Here is a 19,578-nt window from a genome sequence, read left to right on the forward strand (position 1 = left end):
GTTGTTGGATAGAGTCCCTAAGATCGCTTTTTGAGGTGGGAGCTGAGCTGTCAAAGGGCTCTGAGTCCTGAGTGTGTCCATTTCGAGGGGTTGTTGGTTCTTTCGCTGTCGGGCTCTCCGGCTCAGTGGGTGATGCGGCCTTGCCCGTGTTGTCCCGATATCTCTGTCTTCAGAGGCTTCTGAGATCGGCGGCCCATGGCCAACATGCATTCCAGCGGGGCTGGTAAGTCAGCGGTTGTACTCTCTGCTAGTCCACCAAGTATTGCTTCCAATCCGAGGATTGGTGGCGGGAAGTAGGCCTTAGTCTTGCTGCGCAGCCTAAGCTGTTTAGTTGGTTGGAAGAAAGGCATCTAGTGATGCAGCCCGGCCTGGAGAATCAGGGTACCATGTTTGGCAGGCTAGTTAAGTGGGGATTAAGGGGTATTGTGCTTGTTTTTACGGCCGATTGTGAGGAGCTGTTGTAAATGGCGACTGATCGGGTTGCTTGCAAGCTCCGCCCTGTTTTTACCTATCTTGATTACAAAGATTTCTTAAACTATGAGTGCAGGAGAAGAAAACTCAAATATGAATATCCACAAAAAGACAGAAACCAGGTCAATTTCCAATTTCAAGCATTTACACAGAAATATAAAATACTTAAAGGAATACCGTTAATCGAATACAGCATGGGACTGTGAACAAAATAGACAATTTTCTTAAAACAACTTTATTTTTTTTGTTTTCAAATAAATACAATCACAAATCTAGGTTTCAATGTAGCATTAAATACTTTGCATAGTATAAAGTCACTGACCTTTTTCAGAGTTTCTGTAATTACCTATGTAAGCATCCATACGCAGCTCTATACTATATGCTAGCGATTGCTAGTTTTTTGGTACTCAAGCTGATACTGTGATGCTAAAGCTCCTGTCAGCATCTGTGTAACCAAAGTTCACAGCAACTGGAATACCAAAGGTTGGCCTAAAGGGAACACTGTAGGCACTGTAACTGCTTCATCTCACCGAAGTGGTTATAAGTATCTCGAGTCCCCTGGCACCATCCTTCCAGTAAGTGTTAATCCATTTAATGTTTTAATGCTATCTGAGAGCCCCAGCAGCCCACCCCCTCTGTGATGCTTGTGCTAATGAGGAAGCATTAGCCTAAAGTACCAATGGGCAGCTGTGATTGGCTGAGAATATCAACTGACCTCTTTCAGCCTAGCACAGAAATCATTTCTGGTATGAATTGGTATGGCTAGAAGGAAGAGTGTAATCTCTGTCTTAGCCACTCCTCCATTAGAGGCCTAGCTGTGGGTGGCCGGGATCCCTCATTCAGTGTTAACCTGCTCGAAAGGTTTAACACTGAATGGAGGGACAGTGCGAGGGGGCTCCAGGAATAATAACCAATTCAATTATATAAAAATAGTGCCCTTTCATTTAATGCCATAGTAAAATTGCTATTTAGTGACCTTTAGAGATGGCGTGGTCCAGTTTGTCCATAAGTAAACTGTACTCACACTTATCTCGGACTTCTGTCGTCCACAACATGGCAATTTATGTCTAGTTTGGCATGGTATATAAATGTGTGTCTTGGTTGGATCAAATTATAAATGCCAGTTAGTCGTAATCAATCTGAAAAAAATACCTATCATTATTATAATGGAGTTTCCAAAGTACCAATAACAAAGATCCAGTGAGTGCAGGGTTATACATTTAAATCCAGTGTTGAAGAGTGGACCTTCACTGCACTGATTCTGCCGAGTTTAAAAGCAATAGACCCCACCTGGCTTACCCGCATCAAAGCTTAACTGAGCACTTCCTGTGACATTAGCTATCTGCTCCGACAATTTACCAATTTCACTGGTAGGGTGCTACCATATGGTGTTTTGGAAAGAATCAGGATATAGTGCTCTGAAATTATTTTTTTACATGAATCAAAGTGTTTAAATGTGTGAACCCATCACAGATATTGCTTGACTTGCCTGAGCCTTTAAGCTTTTTAAAAAAAAAAAAAAAAGTTGAAGAATTAGTTCACACACATGGATTAGACGTACGCAGAGATTAAAACTAGGACTTGTTAAATTGCACCTGGGCAGGGAAACCGACTCATGCATTTGTCTGTGTATAAAATAAATGGTGTTCTGTAGCATTGTTCAGTAAAATTGCCAGCTCGGAGATCTTTTGGTGGATATTTCTATCATTTCATGATTCAGACAGATAAGCATTGCACACACTCAATAGTGTGCATTAGTTCTTTCTCCATAAATGCGACAATCCAAACGTTTTCTAAAGGCATTGTCTGTGTTTGCTAATCTTGAAATTGCTCTTGTTCTCTGACAGTTCTTTTCTGGAACCCTGCAAAGATAAATATTGGTGATTTATTAAAAAAAAACCAAAAAAAAACAAACAATTGTATTTTATAGTGATTGGACAGTAGGGAGGGATATGTGGGACGTTTCATTTCAATTGTGTCCTCATTGAGCTTCAAAACTGAATATCTACAAATTATATCAGTTGAGAAATTCTAAAAAGTGCTAGCAGTACCTATGGGTGTAGGGAGGAGACTGACACTGTGGAGGATAACAGGATTTATCAAAATGAAGAGATTATAATAGGGATTGTAACATAAAATAGCTTGCAACATAAAATAACAGGGTGGGGCGGGGGGCATGCTCAGTGGGTGTGGAGCTGTTACACTTTTAAATGGGGTATGATATCTCTATGTCCCTCCTTGTTGCTACTAATTTTATACTAGGGTATCCTATTGTTTCCACAGCAGCCCCACCCCCACCCCCAAAAGGCCAAATAAAAAAACATAATCATGCGATGCAACCCTTAAAATTAAAGAAAAAATCCTGATCTCAAAAACCCAACAGAAAAATTCAAAACCACAACAGAAAATAAAAACCCAACTTCTCGCCACAAGGACTCTACATCAAATGAAGCTTTTAAAGCAGGAAATGTCTTTATAAAGACTTCTCGCGCTTTCAGTTCTCATTAGAAAGCTCTGATTGGTTGACTTGCAAGGTACCTTGACAAACAAGTTTCCCTTCTCTCAAGACCTGCTGTTGTAAAATTCTCCCATGAAGCCCCTGCAAAGCCTCTTTTTGTTGTATATATGGATAGTATTGCTTTTGCCTATTTCATTGTTAATTGCTCAGAAAGATCTATTGTTAATGCAGACAGGTAATGTTCATTATTCTGTTCTTAACAGGAACATTTCTGGCCGTTGACTACTAGGACCTGATTGTTCTCCTATATTCTTGCAGAGCAGGTAGTTTCTCTCCCTTTGATTCTCAATATTATTAATGGGGTTATTTGCTAAATCAAGGACTGCGTAGAACTGACAAGGGAAACTTTAGGTCAGAGTAGATGAATCGGAATAATAGCAATGAGTTGAAACAATTGTTAATTCTCTAAAATGTAATTGGTTATTTTCATCAAGACATAACCTTGCAAGAGTTCAAAATTTGCACAATACAAAACTGAAAATGAAACAAAGAAGTCACCAGGAGGAATGTATGTGTGATAAGAGATATTATACCTTTCCTGGTTCCACTTATTTAGGGTCTTCACTCTCATTATCTAGGTATGCTGACTGTCACGAGATGCCTGGATTTTGGCTGGCACAGGTGGCCGTGGCTTTTGAATAGCTGGGCCACTTTCGATGCGAGGATGACTCTGAAGAGCCTGTACAAATGCAGTGTTCTTAGCTGTAGTTTTATCTGCAGGGATGGGCTTCTTGTCCGTAGAAGAGCATGTCATGGAGCGTGGCCGGATCGCAGGAGAGGTGCGTGCCTTGGGTTCCGGGGGCTTTAGAGGACGGATCTGGGCTTGTGGAGGGTAGAGTGCACTAGTGACCGCCCCATATAAGGGATTGTCAACCATTTCAGGAGTGTCAGGTGGTGCTGTGATCCGACTGCAAATGGACATAGCACAAGACATAAATATGAGTTGGTAATAGTGAGGGTAATAGTTCATTGTATATAAACAGCAAAACAACTACAAAGCACCTATCAATGTGGTCTTACAAGTACAGTGGGACCTCGGTTTACAAACGCCTCGGTTAACATAATTTTTGGTTTACAAATAAAAATCCATTGAAAATAATGCCTCGGTTTACACATTTTTTTCGCAATACAAAGCAAGTTTCCCCAGGATGCATTGCACCTGGGAGGTTTATAGCACCGCCCCCTACATGCTGGAGTCTGTGGGTAGCACGTGGCGCCGAGTGTGGAGGTGTTGGAGCGGCTTTTGCATTGAGTTTTGGAGCCATTCTGGAAATTGTTTGCAGTTGTTTTGGGACTTTTTGGTGCATTTCTCAGGCGGTGGAAAAGTAGAGAGCTGAGCTTCGTCGTTTGCATGCCTTTTATTGTGTGTTCTGCATTGTGGGTTGCTTTCCATGCCAGCTCATTTTGACTTTTTTTCTCACCTCCAGAACTGATTACCGTATATACTCGAGTATAAGCCGACCCGAATATAAGCCGAGGCCCCTAATTTTACCCCAAAAAACTGGGAAAACTTATTGACTCGAGTATAAGACTAGGGTGGGAAATGCAGCAGCTACTGGTAAATTTCTAAATAAAATTAGATCCTAAAAAAATTATATTAATTGAATATTTATTTACAGTGTGTGTATATAATGAATGCAGTGTGTGCGTATGAGTGCAGTGCGTGTATGAGTGCAGTGCGTGTGTATGTGTATGAGTGCAGTGTGTGTGCGCGTATATATTAATTGAATATTTATTTCCAGTGTGTGTATATAATGAATGCAGTGTGTGTGTCTGTGAGTGCAGTGTCTGTGAGTGCAGTGTCTGTGAGTGCAGTGTCTGTGAGTGCAGTTTCTGTGAGTGCAGTGTCTGTGAGTGCAGTGTGTGTATATGAATGAAGTGTGAGTGTGTGTGATGCAGTGTGTGTTTGTGTATGTGTTGGTGGGGGTGGGCATTTAATATATTATTAATTATTATTTTTTTTAATTTTTTTTATATTATTTTTTTTGGTATTATTATTTAATTATTATTTTTTTATATTATTTTTTTTGTATTATTATTTAATTATTATTATTTTTTTTTTATTATATTTTTTTTTCGTCCCCCCTCCCTGCTTGATACATAGCAGGGAGGGGGGCTCCTTCCCTGGTGGTCCAGTGTCATTGGTAGTTCAGTGGGGGGGAGAGGGGGGCTGGCAGAGCTGTACTTACCTGTTCTGCAGCTCCTGTCAGCTCCCTCCTCCTCCGCGCGGTCTGTGCAGCTCCCTCTGTCAGCTCCCAGTGTAAGTCTCGCGAGAGCCGCGGCTCTCGCGAGACTTACACTGGGAGCTGACCGAGGTGCTGAACGGACGGCGCGGAGGAGGAGGGAGCTGACAGGAGCTGCAGAACAGGTAAGTACAGCTCTGCCAGCCCCCCTCTCCCCCCAGTCTGTATTATGGCAATGCAAATTGCCATAATAGAGACTATGACTCGAGTATAAGCCGAGTTGGGGTTTTTCAGCACAAAAAATGTGCTGAAAAACTCGGCTTATACTCGAGTATATACGGTGATTGGTTTTTAATTTTACAAATGTTTTGCAATAAGAAACGTCCCGGAGAACGCATGAAATTCGTAAACCGAGGTCCTACTGTATTCTTCTTTGGAAAGAGTAGCATTATTTGAAAATACTGAGGAAATAAAACAAATTCATATTTATTGTATCATCAACAGTGTGGAATCTAGAACTTTATTCTGAAAAAAGCAAAATAGATTTGTGCCCAAAACTCGGTTATTACATTTACCAGTACGGTCCAAGTTGGACTGTTGGATAGATCCATATTTTCCTTACTTGTTTCTCAAACTGATACAGTAGTCAGACAATTCCTGGGTTAATCATTGAACTGTTTACTTTGGTTTCTGCTGAATTACAACTCAGTAGTAGTTATGTAGCATAGAGTGCCAATGCCAAGGTCACCCAGTTTAGATAGCAGGGATAAGCTGAGAGTATTAGGGAGGGTTAGTCTAGCTCTCTCGGCCAATCACTACAATCCAGGTTGGACAAAATTGTCATGGATAACTCTCCGGGTGCTGGAAACGCCCCCGATTTTGTCAAACCACTAACTTTCCTTTACTTAAAATTAATTATTTCAAAATGACGGCACATTTTTGCTTGAGATGTGTATATGGTGAACACAGAGTTAGCCATTATTTTCATTACAAACATAATAAACTAACTCAACCTCATGCTAAAGTGCCTACAGAGGCCTAAAAAGAGGATAGTTTTTTTTATCTATGATAGGAGTATGCACTCACCAAGACTCCTGCTGATGGACACCTTGGACTGAACGAGTGGTGTTGCTGTGTGAGAATTTCTGTGCTGCTGATGAAGTGCGAGCAGGTGGTGTGATTGGGGTGTCCCCATGGACTTGCACAGGGGAACTTGGTTTGGGGCGCTGTTCATTTCCTCTAAAACCTAAGGGTGTGCCAGGAGGGCTCTGTTTTACCTGGCCAGAAAAGGTTGTGATGCTGTGATCTGTGCTGGAGAATCAAGGATACTGAGATTGTAAATCAAAACTACTGATAGGAAAGAAAAAAAAAAAGCAAGAAAAATGTGATGGCTAACTGAAAACACCATTATTTAAAACAATTGTGTGTATTTCTCTTGCCTTTCTGCCACGGTGCCACCGTTCCTTCTTTTCGTACTGTGATGTAACCAGGTAGTGTGTCTCTCACACGTGGACTATGGGAATGTTTTGCTTGTATACATTTATCTGGGCATAGGGCAAAGGGTGCTAGAGTTGTGCAGGTGCCTGTTTCATAAAAGTCACACTTGGGTACTCACCTCTACCTCTGCAAAGATTGAGGATTGCATTTATTAAAATTAGTATTGCTGGGTACAGCATCCAGCCACACATCAGTTCTGTGTAGACTAAATTGAGTAATTAATAGCTTGTCCTTTATAGTATTCACATTACACTAAGAAATCATGTGTGACTTAAAGGAACACTTCAAACACCATTACTATAAGATATATTTTGTAGATATGGTTCTAGGAGTGCCCTGGTCTCCTCCTAGGGTAAGTTGACAGACCATCTGAGAACAGTTTGAGAACTTACCTGGGGTCTACCAGACAGGAGTCGCTATCTCCCATAGAGCTGGAAGATCACATATCAGACCTTCTCCCAGGGACATTTTCAGAAGCATGCAAAATTCAAGGTGCTCAGATAATGATTGTGATGTTCTCTGATCACAGCCCAATGTTGTCACTCAAAGAGAACCTTAAATAAGCTTTCAGAGCTTAAAGTGAGCTACAGTCTTGGGAGCACGAAACACATACTGCTACGAGGCATGGCAAACAGGCCCTACCCCCCATAAAATGACTTCTTAACATGTTAGAACATACAAATATCATAATTCCATAATCGTAACATACATGCAGTGTTTTATGTAAAATCATTTCTATATGGAAATAATAAATGCTCGGTTTAAAACAGAATGTTACTATATGTGCTATGTCACCTGGTAAGTGTCTCTGGAGGACATACTTGCACCCCTCGCAGACGAGCTGTTAGAGAACTCTTTTCAGCAAAACTTTTAAAACTCCTGTAAAACATTAAAGGTTGAGATGTAAACGCATTTCTGAAATAATGTAAAGTGGTCTGCGACCAGTGGATAACATTGCTTTGCTTTTGTCAATAATTGCGCAACAGTTTCTAAAGTGATCCCAATCCAATCTTCACAGACCATTTTGCTGACAGCAATGTCACAAATGTCAGAAAATGTTATTCCCTTCAAACCAGGCCTGACTTGTGATTTATAAATATGAAGCAATCGTTGTGAACAACTACTCACACACAAACCTCTAAGTGATACAATAAAGGCAAATGTACTTTACAAGGTATGGGAACTTCACATTCAAATAATTCACCGGGATCGAACAGCTGCTTATCAGAGTCTGCTTCTTAGGGAAAATATTTTCTAATAATCACATTTTGAACAGACCAAATAGAGCCCGACAGCTGCTACTCAAAGTTAGATTTTTTTACAGAAACATTTTCTATAAGCACAATTCCTCCGCTCCCTGCGGCTCAGCCAGCTCTACACGGTGCACACTTAGATCTCAAAGTGGACATTTCAGCCTCGAACGCTTCTGAGGATAATAAAACGAGTACAATTTTGGAGCTGAATAACATCTATTAATCGTCTGCTGATTCATGTAAAATCCTACAACGTGTGCTATAGTCTCATTGGGAAGTAATGTGTTTTTAGAAAAAATAAAAGCAGATTTGCTAAGAGATACAGTTCTATTTCCCGCATAGGGTTGTAACATAGTAATTTAGGTTGATTAGGTTGAGATTTTACCTGCTTGGTTCCCAATTCTGGAAGTTCTGAGATTTTAGTTGCTTATGAGCCACTGTTTCATCCTTCTCAATCTTCACGAAGTCTACGTTAAAAATCAAACCAATCATTTTGCAACCTTTTTTAATGTATAAGAGAATGAGGTAAGTCCAATATTTAATATAGTTTACATTTCACCGTCATTAAAGTATTAATCAATACAATCACATGTATTAATAAGGATAACAGTTAAAGTAAGGAGTGAAAATAGACGTGATGGAAACAAAAACATTTATAAATATTTGTGAGTATTTAAAATGTGTTAAAAAAAGAAAATCATCAAATGAATACATTTTATATCTGTATCTGAATGATAGATGATGTTACTCTAGAACTCAAACTCTGCTATTTATTCTATGGTTATTGATATTAAATTTACAAGAGGGAAATGGAAAGGAAAACGAGAAAACTCTTAAAGAGGAAGGATGGTGTTAGGAATGTTCATATATTTTAGAAGACATATTGTGACTATAGGGATGATTGAGGATAATAATTCATAGGATAAGAAGAGATAATTAAAGAAAGGTAATAAATTAGAAGGGAGTATTACGTAAATTTATATGTGACGTGACTTGAAATTATATATTTCTGGTCAGAAGGCAATTTAAAAGAAAGTTTTTGTTTTTTTTGTTGTTGTGTTTTTTAATTAAATTGGGTGTTTGATTTTTGTTTCTTCCAAGCTTGCCAGATCTCATCATGTTTGTTAATGAGTAACTCCAACCACAATGACCATTTCAGTTATTTGAAGTGGTTATGGTGATAGGAGTTAGTCTGTGCAGTATTTCTGCTTGAATCACTGAGTTATTGTTAATTGTGTGCTGGGGTCTAGTTGCACCCCCCAGCACATGTGACATTGGCAGTTCAGAACTTTGTTCCAATGTCACTTCTGTGTGAAAAATCCGTATTCAAGTTTCCACCCTCCTTCATTATAGCCCTCCAACCTCCCTATCCTATCTGATATTTATTGTTTTGCCCGCCCTCCTCCTTCTTTACTTCCCTCTCCTCCCCATGCCAACTCAGAATGTGCCCCTGTGTGCTGTGATGTTTAAATGGACAAGTCGAAGGTGTTTTTTTTATAATGATGAGCTTGCTGCTGGGGGAGAATTGTCATGGAATTACTTTAAATATTCCCAGTCTGCACTATGTTGCCCTTGGCATTCTTTCTTAGCTCTCTAGACAAGGTTCACAGAATTAAACTATTACCAAGGCACACATAATTTATAGACCATAAATATATCATTGTTTCAAAATCCTGAGAAGAAGAAAGGTTGGCAAAACCAGCATGGGGTTTTAGAAGGGATCATTTTTTTTATCAACAGGAGCTGTCAAGCATGCTAATTTGTTTGACAAAATGGTGCATTGTTCTGTTATTTCATGTTTCCAGGGGATGATGAGGGTATTTGGGTTTTGGACCTGATGGCTGATTATGCAGGGATTTTTGGGGTCATTACCTAGTGAGGGAGTCCACAGGTAGCACATCACACAGTAGTAAATATTGTGAACCTAGTGAGTCCTTCACTACAACTCATCATCAGGCTGACAGAATGTTTGTTCAGAATGCGTGACGGGCCTTACAGCCAGATGTTACATGGCACTCACCATACAGCTTCTCCCGTTGTTTTCCTTCGGAGGCGTGGAGACAGATTTCTCCTTGGAAGCACCCTGTTTCTTCTCCGTGGTGTGCCAAAGGGGTCCAGAATTGCGACTGCTCTTCAGGGTTTTCCAATCTCAGTGCAATGCAGCCCTCACCTGTGTGAATAGATACATACCATTTGTAGTCTAACCATTAGATAAGGTGTATATATTATAAATCTATCTAGTGACCCGTCAGGTAAAAAATAAAAAAGTACACACAGTAATTAATGGAAAGAGGAAGATCGAAAAGGAGGGAAATTAGCAATGAAATTGGAAGCTGACTGGTGGAGACATTAGTGGTAGATGTAACGAGAGTCTTACCTTTCAGAATAAAAACAGACAAAACAATGTATATATTACAAACTTCAACACTAATAAATGTGATTGCCCTTTCCCCTGTTTATTTAATTATATATTTTTAGGACTATACTGGTAGTGATTCAAAAATCTCCTTGCAAAATGTAAGCCAAACTAATGAGTATTGGGCTGACACACAAATTGCAAACTATACAGGTTAGTTAGTAAATTAAGAAAAGCAGTTGAATCAGAGCCTTTTTTTCAGTTTCACAAATTTGGCCTGAAATTTGAAATTCTCTAAATTTACTTTTTTTTTTTTCTAACTAAAGTCTAACACTTTGTAAATCGGCTGCTTACTCATTGCAACTCACTGTTGAATAAGCAGAACAGGCTATAATATATCTGGGAGTCAAAAGTATTTTTGTTTCGCCTTCTCCATGTAATGTCACTATTGCTGTTCTGAAGATGGATACACTCTGGAAATTAACATTCTTACCCAGAAGAATAGGGAATGGCCACTTACCGTAGGACTCATCAGTATCTAAAGATTTGATACAAATCAGAAGGTGCTGGTCCAAGAGATATTCGCGGTCAGAGATAATTGGCGTTAGCTGCAAATACAGAACTGTGATAATGTATAGAGGCCAGAGGTAGGAAATATATGAATGAAAACAGTAAATGAAATGGTATAGGGGCAGAGATTTGCAACCAGGGACAAAGAATGCAGATGAAAAAAGAATGAATGATAACAACAAAAAGAGACATGTTTAATAATATCTGTTAAATCTGAAAATAAAGAAATGTATAAAAGCACATTTTAAGTAACAACTTATATTGTCTCCATTTACATAAAGAGCGTTTTCATTTGCTTTATAAAGAAAAGCTGTGTTATGCTTAACATTGATATATTGTAGCTCTGAACTAGTGAGTATTTTTTTTTCTTAAATAAAGTTTTTTTTATTTTTTTATCATCAGGTTATGACGGTGTAGTCAGATTAATTTTCTTTCTAAAGCTCTTTTTTGTAATACATTTATTTTTGGAAAGCGTTCATAATTGTTTTATGGGAGAAAGCAGTTCTTACTTAGTATGCCTATAATATTAAATTTAAAAAAAACAACTTTTTAGAATCATGGGATTTACAATACGTAAGTATAATCACAATATAATCACAATTATAATAAGGATCCAAAAACAAAGTTAATCCAAAAATGTATTCAGTGTCAGCAGTGACCTCGTGGATAAAATCCATAAAACTGATATATGTCCTATGACTTATTTGAACATATATTCAGAAGAAATAAAAATATATAAGAAAATTACACAATTTGGGGGAGAGTGGGGTAGGGCTTGCCTCCAAGAAATCCCGCATCTGGCACCAGAAATCGGGGGATATCACCATCTCATTTGATTATTTGACCTCAGCTGAGCAAAATTCATGCTAAGGATACAACCGTGGTTCTGGAGATACCTCACTGGAGCTTCTCCGCTACCGGAAGCCCAGACTCGAGGTTTTGCGACATACCCAGGAACAGAGGAGCGGTAGCCGCTTTCTGAATTCTGAAATTGGCCACTTGGATTCTATATGGTGCTGCCCCTATCCCCCTGTGGACTGGTAGGGGTTATATCGGTCCCCACTGGAATGTCCCTCGCTGCCATTTATGTCGCAAAAGATGACTTCTCTTGCATGTCTGAACGATACGTTTCCTAAAATGAAGGATGGGCAGCAGCGGAGCAGCCCTCAACTTGACTGACTTCTGCAAGTCCACAAGGCAAAAGCTTGAGGCAATATTCACAGGCTTTTGGGCCCCAAATGGAAGAGCGGTTATTTACCTCACCTCATCGACCTCAGAGTATGGTCCAAAGTGGTGAAAAGCAGAGGTCAGGTTTGCCCCTTTGGTCGAGGCAAAACTCCATGCTCCTGCTTCTCTCATAAAGGGCCCGCAAGTGTTGAAGGCTGTTGGGTCTGGAGGTGGGCATCAATGTGCTGCTGATCAACACGGTGGACTCTTCAAACACCTGATGGGACTGCCATGTATAGGAGTCAGCTGACAACCAATCCTTTGCTGGGAGGTGTCCTACTACTACCTGGTTGAGTCACAGTGACATCTGTACCCACCGAATGACCTGCATAATTTAACTTTTTTTTATATTTAGACCTGTTTTCTTTTTCTTTTATTTTAATAACTCTGCAACACCTTCTTGCCAATATGCAAAATTCAAGGGGTGATTATAGTTTTCTATGACACAGTATTTAGCCTGTACTCACTGCCATTCAACTAACTACTCTTCCTTGACATTTTACATCATGTCCAGTAGTAGCTCAGCTTTTTTCTATCACTCTGTCACAGATCGTAAAGTGAGGACCTCCTGTACTGCAGAAAAAAATAGTGTTTTTTTGTATTGGCATCTTATTAAAAATTCTTTTACATCAACACTTTATAAAATTTCTGCATTGGCACTTTACTGACTAATTTACTGACAACACAAATGTTTTTGTGTATTGGCACTTTATTGACCATTTCTCTTTTAATAATTGTTTGCTTTTGATAGTAATACTTTATTTGTTGGTATTGGTGAATTTGATCTATATTTTTATTTATGTTGTTTGAAGCACTCAACTATTAACATTTACTGTTATTACTTTTGGTGCTAGAGGAAACACCGTAGAGTGAGAAATAGCTTATTTAATAGAAAATCCCCTATACACATTTGTTTAGTTGGAATTTAAGAACCATGATATACACTTAATGCTTTCCTTTACATATGACACACACTGCTCTAACAAGCATAGCTTAGGTAAAGAAATACTTTAGTACAAAACAGTTTCACTTAAAGGGATACTATAGTTCCAGGAATACAAAGCTGTATTTCTGACATTATTGCTCCTCCTCCCTCCCCCCCACCACCCACACTCCCCGGTAAATAAAGGATTAAAATCCCTTTATTTACTTACCTTATCCCAGCGCCGATGTCCCTCGATGCTGGGTAGACGCCCCGCCCACTCCGACGTCCCGCGACGTGCAGGCTCTTATGTGCATGCATTGAATCAATGCTTTCCTATGGTGAAAATCTGAGGCTGGGTGGCCTGATGCAGAGGTCCTTTGCCAGACAGCCACTAGAGGCTGACCTAGTGCTGCAATGTGCATATTGCAGTTTCTTTGGCACTCGGTGCCAAAGGGAGACTGCACCCAGGAGACACTGGGACACGGCACCCAGACCACTTCAATTAGCTGAAGTGGTCTGGGTGCCTACAGTGTCATTGCATGTCATTGCTGAACTCCGAGGCTAACTCTCAACCCCTGGTTTAGATACAATGTATGATACTAGTAAATCACCTTGGGAAGAACTCCAAACTTCACCACTAGGGTTCCGTTATCTGCATCCTGATCTGCAGACTCTGAGCTCTTAACTGTGTCTATAATGGAATGAAAGGTAGAGGGTTAGGATTCCATTGTCAAGCTGTATATTGATATTATTTAAATGTTTAGTACATATATTGGAACCTATTCTGTAATTTAAAAACCACTAGCCAACACATAGTTTTGGATTTTTACTTCACTTCACCATAACACTTTCTTTCCCCAAAAATCATCCCCAAATCATCATGCCCACCCTGCCATTCCAAATTCATTTTTATGCCAGCCAACATGTGGCGATTTGACCATACAGAGTTTCTCCTGGCCCAATGGTATTCACTTGCAAATATATACTTGTACATACACACCGAGTCTGCTTGTACATGCAAACCGAATCTGCCTTGTGATGACACCGGTACTATGCACGATTATTAGTTATATACTCAAGCTGTTATGAGCTGCAGTCTCAGCAAGGTAAATTTAGCCTTCTTCCTTCCAATGTCAATAAAACATACCCTTAAATTGGGCAATTATAACATTTAGTCCCCTGAACGTACTTGGAAACTGACAAAAGCTAATAGATTCTCCTAGTTAAATACTTTGTTAATATTTTTTGTATGTCATTTTCACAGAATGGGCAGCAGAATGCACTAGTCCTCTGGAAGGTAAACTTCGGCACTCCAGATGTTGTGGACTACATCTCCCATAATGCTCTTGCAGTTATAACGCTGGCAAAGCATCAGGGGAGATGTAGTCCACTTTATCAGTGATGAAGGTTGCCTACCCCTGCACTAGTCACATGGCTTTGTGTATAGTATACTGTCGAACACCTCACTATTATCCTGATTCGGTTACTACATTGCTTTTCCTCTACTTTTCGAACTCCATTCCAAGGTTTCCGATATTCTGTTAATCTCTTTGGGATTTTTGGTCTGCTTCATCACTCCTAATATTGACTGCCTTGACAACTGGACCAGACTTTCTATGCCGGCCCAATTCTTTTTACATGTACCTACATCTTAGAGAAAAATAGCATATGCTCTTCTTTAAATGACCCATGAATGAGATATTACTTTAACATGCCATTTAAATTGTATAGGGATATTGCAGTGGCTACAGCACAGTACTTTGGGGGTTATCATATAATGAAGAAAATACACTGTAACTTCTTTAATTAAAAAGCACTCCTATTCTACATAATAGACTGTAGTGCTGTAAACTAAAATTCTCTGAGCAGACAGTTGGACATTAGGTTGCACTGGAGATTTAAATCACATAAAACGTATTGAGAAATGCTGATCCTCGAACAGCAAATGGTTTGAATTCACCTTGAAAATGACTTTTTAAAAACTTACTTTCTAGGCAGGACGAATGGAACTCAATGTAGAATTTTGTATGACTCTTGGTGTGCAGGGTAGCCCTGCAGTTCATCAGTTCAATGTAACCCTGAGAATCTGGATCCCCTAGATCTGTGGAGTAAAAATCAGAGCATCACCGTTAGTGCTTTTATAGAATAGACTTACCAGTAATTGTACATTTACTATGACAAAACATTCAGGCAGATCGGTTTTGAGTAAGATTTCACAAGATGTGAACATGGGCGTATTATTTTATGGAAAAGGCTTAGAAAATTATGTTTTTTGTTTGTTAATTTAGATAGAAATAATATATTTTCTAAAAGAAAATCTTTTTTTTTTTTTTGTACTTTGATTTCAATTATGTACTGAATAAAATGAAATACAATTATGTTTATGTGTATGAATAGAGTTACATATCGAACGTACTATTCTTGGAGACAAACTGAGATGTTACACCGACTTGGAATGTAGCGAATACAGGAGAGTGATCACTGGTAGTTATGTCTTCCGTGCATCCTATAGGGGAGATTAGAAAAAGAATGAAAGTAACTGGAATATTGTATAAGGTTTTTCTGAAGTTAAGATGCAAACGTAGAATGCTAATGTGCTAAATGTATAAAGAATATGAGTGGATTCTGTATCGTAGGATATATGACGGACCTTTGGCACTCCACCAGTTGTGATCTATGTTTGGGTAAGCATTATAGGAAATATAGATCCTAAAATCTAGAATGTCATCACTGATATGGAATTAACAACAGTGCCGAAGGTGGATTTTTACCTCTGCCAGCAAAGGGGTAAAATCCTGTTTGTGCAGATTTTGGGCACCATGAGCACTTAAAAACACTGAAGTGGCCATGGTGCTTTGAGTAGCCCTGTTACAATTAAAGGCATCTATGTTTTCAATTTGACTACTTTGGTCTTAAATTTGAAATTCTCTTTGCATTCACCTTTAACTCCTGATACTTAAAGGAACACTATACTCACTATAACAACTTCATCTAAATGACAGTATTTTATTAGGCTTGGAAAAGCGGCTTCAAGACACGCCTCCAAACCCTCTGGTTATGAAAGCTGGGACTATTGCTTCCTGGCTCGCACACTGTGACGTTACACACATATGCACAGTGCCCTCAAAGTCTTCCATAGATAAATCATTGCATGCAGAATCATAGGTACATGGCGGCGTGTGCCTACAGTCCCCAATGCGTCTCTTTGAGGAGCATTGCATTAGATCGATCGCACGCCCTTTAACAATTTAGTGTATATATATGTCTGTGCCTTCTGCAATAATATTTACCAAAAAAATCTGTAGAACATTGTGTAATATAGACAGGTACCACAATAGATTACATCTAAGTAGCAATTCATGAAAAAGTGCTAAAAATGTTCTGAATGTAATGATAAGCAAATGTGGATAATGCTATTTACAAGTGCTTTTTTATTCACATTATGTTCTGTTATCATTTTTTAAATTACCCAGAAGGACACGGTTCTCATTCATAACAGAATCCAGATTAGGGTAAATGACAGACAGAGTGTCTAGTAAAGGATACTCTTATGATGCACTGCCAGTTACATGCATGGCATCATGGGAAATGCAGTTCGACTATAGCTTAGGAAAGATTTAAAGAAACAGTGAATTATATGCACCCACCATAGGACTGACATAGAACATGCATCTGAGGGTAAGATTTCCACAGCACCCTGTCACACCAGGAAGGTAAATTATACTTCATCTGGAAGAAATTGATGAGTGGATATTTGTTATAACATTTTGATTAATGTAAATTTGGTAGCAGTAGATAAGGTAAACCCAGTGCACACCGGTCTAACATAAACTGTGCAATTATCAAGAAAGCCGCATCTCAGAATAAATACTTTTTGTAGGGAAGACATAACAATAACCATTTTTACATATTAGATTCCACGTCAGCAAAACCTAGTGTAACGGGGAGAACTCGGGATTTCCAATTTGATTGCCAATACAAGTATTTTTTGTTGTTTTGTGGTTGCAGATTCCTCCAATGCAGACTACCAACATGTGAGGCTCTAGGACAGGGGTGCCTAATATTTCAATCCCCAGATGTTTTACAAATACAACTCTCATGATGCTTTGCATGCTTGTAGAATGTCTTTCGACAAGTTGTAGTTCTACCACATCTGCCTTTTGTGCACCCCTGCTCTAGGACAACTTCAAGTCTTGTGTAAAATATAAAACATAGCTATACTTTACTCCTGACGACGGCGTGTTAGAACGCCGAAACGCGCGTCGAGTTAGAATCTTTTTTCATTTGTTCACTTTAGCTAGCACCATGGATTTATTCTACTTTATTTAATCGTGTGTCTTTTGCTACTTAGCCAGGAAGGGCATTAGGGTTATAGGTAGGCACTCATGGTTTTCCTATAGTGCCGAGGTATACAGGGAAAGTCTTGTGCTTTCTTCAGGTGTGGGGATCTGGGTATCTGGGTGAGTTATTGGGGACTTTTGACCCCTCCATTAAGGAGGTTTGCTCTTTCCATTTCTCTGGTTCCCTTTCCCTCCCCCCACCCCTAATTACCATCCTATTAACCTTAACACATATGCGATCGAGGTTATAATTGTTTAGCCTGGTCCTACATATCCCTGTTTAGCCCTTTTTCCTGCCTCTTTTTACTTATTATCTAAGGTTTATTAAAGGTAGGGACCCCCTCCCTTCATATAACTCTCCCATTAGGGACCTAGGTCCTTTTTCTTCCCCCCTTTTCAACATAGCTATACAACTTGTGTCAGCATTAACTGAACCTCCAGGCTGTGTGTGAATGCGAAATCAAGGGGGTGTGTAATTGTAGACGTGTAGTGTACAGCATTTGACTAGAACATATAAAGTATTTCAGTTCTTCCATGTATCTTATCCATCAATCCCTCCTCGCCTCATGCTGTTATTTCTCTTGTGTGTCTCTACCAATTCCTCATAGATTGTAAGCTTGTTTGAGCAGGGCCTTCGTCACCTCTTGTCTCTTTTAATATTCTGTATGTCATTTACTTGTTAAAGTAATATACTCATTATATTATTATTATTATTTATAAAGCGCTGCGAAACATGTTGGCGCTATAAAAACTCTAATAAAACAATAGTAATAATAATAATTTCTGGCAGTAGCTGGTGTATTTTTTGTGTATTTCTTTGCTATTGCATCGACAAGAGAGTGGATTCCATTCAACTCTAGAGCATCTACAATTAGATTGTACAACTACAATTATAAAAAAAAAGCCCCTAGCATGCTGATACATGCACAAAGCAAGGATGAGTTAATTTAGGTAATACGCACGCTACAAGACATGTTACCAAAGCAGAAGTGAAACCATGTGACACCGTTGTGTCTTTACAGTGAATTGAGTGGCAGTAGATGTAACACTAAATGTTCTGCTATCTATTTGCATAACCACCGATTGTGGAGAAAATTGTCTGTATGTGTTTGGGGGTAGCGACTGCTAAAATTTGAGATGTCATCTAAAACTCCACTTTACTCAATTTAAACTTTGCACAATTGGTGCCCAAGTTCCAGCTTCATAAACATGACATTTTGTGTTTGCTTGGAAATTATCAGCTGTTGTAGAGTAGATGGTTGGATTCTTAAAATAAGGTTATGATTAAATTATTATTTATTTTGTATATTGAATACTGAAAAAAGATAGTACAGAAAGCCTCAATCAGGTTTGGAACTGTTTTATAGGGTTCACCTAATCTTTAGTTATTTTGGTGTAATTGGTTTTATCCCTCACCTATAGTACTTACTTATCATATGCTTCTTAAAGTCCTGATGTCCAGTGTGAATGAGAGGGGTCGGGGATGAAGTCACAAACCCATCCCTCCCACCACAGAGTTCCAGGAGTTGGTTTGCGTACAAAGTATCCCACCGATGAGAGGGAACTTTAAATAGCAGGGATCCCTGTGACGGTAGTCACCATCACTGTGAGCAGAAGAACACTTTACAATCGTTCCTAAATGGCTCCTATGTCTCAGTCACCCTGTGCCCATTATAGGTGCAGGGTATTTATAATGTGTGTGTGTATACTGTTAAATGTTTTACCTGCTCTCCTGTACTGGTGAGGATTGCTACCAACTAAGTGGATCTGGCTAAGGAGCCTGTGAAGCGCCCTCTGTTGGTAGCAACAACAATATGCACTACCTGAATAGCAAGGCTGGTTAATTTCAATTTTCAGGTAGATTTGCGCATTACAGTTTCTGCAGGTAGGAGAGATGTTTTGTGTTTAATATAGTCTTTCCCACACCTTTATAATAATGGTGTTATGTTATTATTATTTCCTTTTATTACATTTTGTGACATGTTTTAGACTTAGTTATTTGAATGTTATTAAGTTTGTCACAGCAATATTTATTTAGCGATTATATGGGCTATTCCCAAGTAAAATAAAGTTTTGTATGTCGGTAAAGGAGCTCCGTCACAATCCCCATAACAGAAAGAAGGTTCTTTCCTCTTTTACTATCACTCGTTGGAGGTGGCACTATAATTGCCCCCAAAGCAATGGACTCTCTTGGACAACTACAGGGCTGGCTCTGAATATTTTGTCATTGGAGAGAGA

At 39.1% G+C, this 19,578-nt stretch overlaps 1 protein-coding gene across 3 annotated transcripts in view; it reads right to left on the bottom strand.

The window, feature by feature from the left end:
* Positions 1 to 687: 687 nt before the first annotated feature.
* Positions 688 to 19,578, bottom strand: part of INPP5D (inositol polyphosphate-5-phosphatase D) — a 125,594-nt gene continuing 106,703 nt past the window's right edge. The window contains exons 18-28 of one of the 3 annotated variants that reach the window (XM_063442377.1): positions 16,648 to 16,729; positions 15,417 to 15,506; positions 14,988 to 15,101; positions 13,612 to 13,691; positions 10,799 to 10,886; positions 9,943 to 10,092; positions 8,308 to 8,389; positions 7,465 to 7,548; positions 6,259 to 6,483; positions 3,523 to 3,897; positions 688 to 2,333 (exon numbers count right to left, since the gene is read on the bottom strand). In XM_063442377.1, coding sequence (XP_063298447.1) covers positions 3,564 to 3,897; positions 6,259 to 6,483; positions 7,465 to 7,548; positions 8,308 to 8,389; positions 9,943 to 10,092; positions 10,799 to 10,886; positions 13,612 to 13,691; positions 14,988 to 15,101; positions 15,417 to 15,506; positions 16,648 to 16,729 — 1,329 coding nt within the window. In that variant the 3' untranslated portion in view covers positions 688 to 2,333; positions 3,523 to 3,563. Of the gene's footprint in view, positions 2,334 to 3,522; positions 3,898 to 6,258; positions 6,484 to 7,464; positions 7,549 to 8,307; positions 8,390 to 9,942; positions 10,093 to 10,798; positions 10,887 to 13,611; positions 13,692 to 14,987; positions 15,102 to 15,416; positions 15,507 to 16,647; positions 16,730 to 19,578 lie in introns of those variants that run through there. The other 2 variants (XM_063442376.1, XM_063442378.1) reach the window with 2 other exon arrangements.

This window comes from Pelobates fuscus, chromosome 2 (assembly GCF_036172605.1).
Source record: "Pelobates fuscus isolate aPelFus1 chromosome 2, aPelFus1.pri, whole genome shotgun sequence".
NCBI classification, from domain to species: domain Eukaryota; kingdom Metazoa; phylum Chordata; class Amphibia; order Anura; family Pelobatidae; genus Pelobates; species Pelobates fuscus.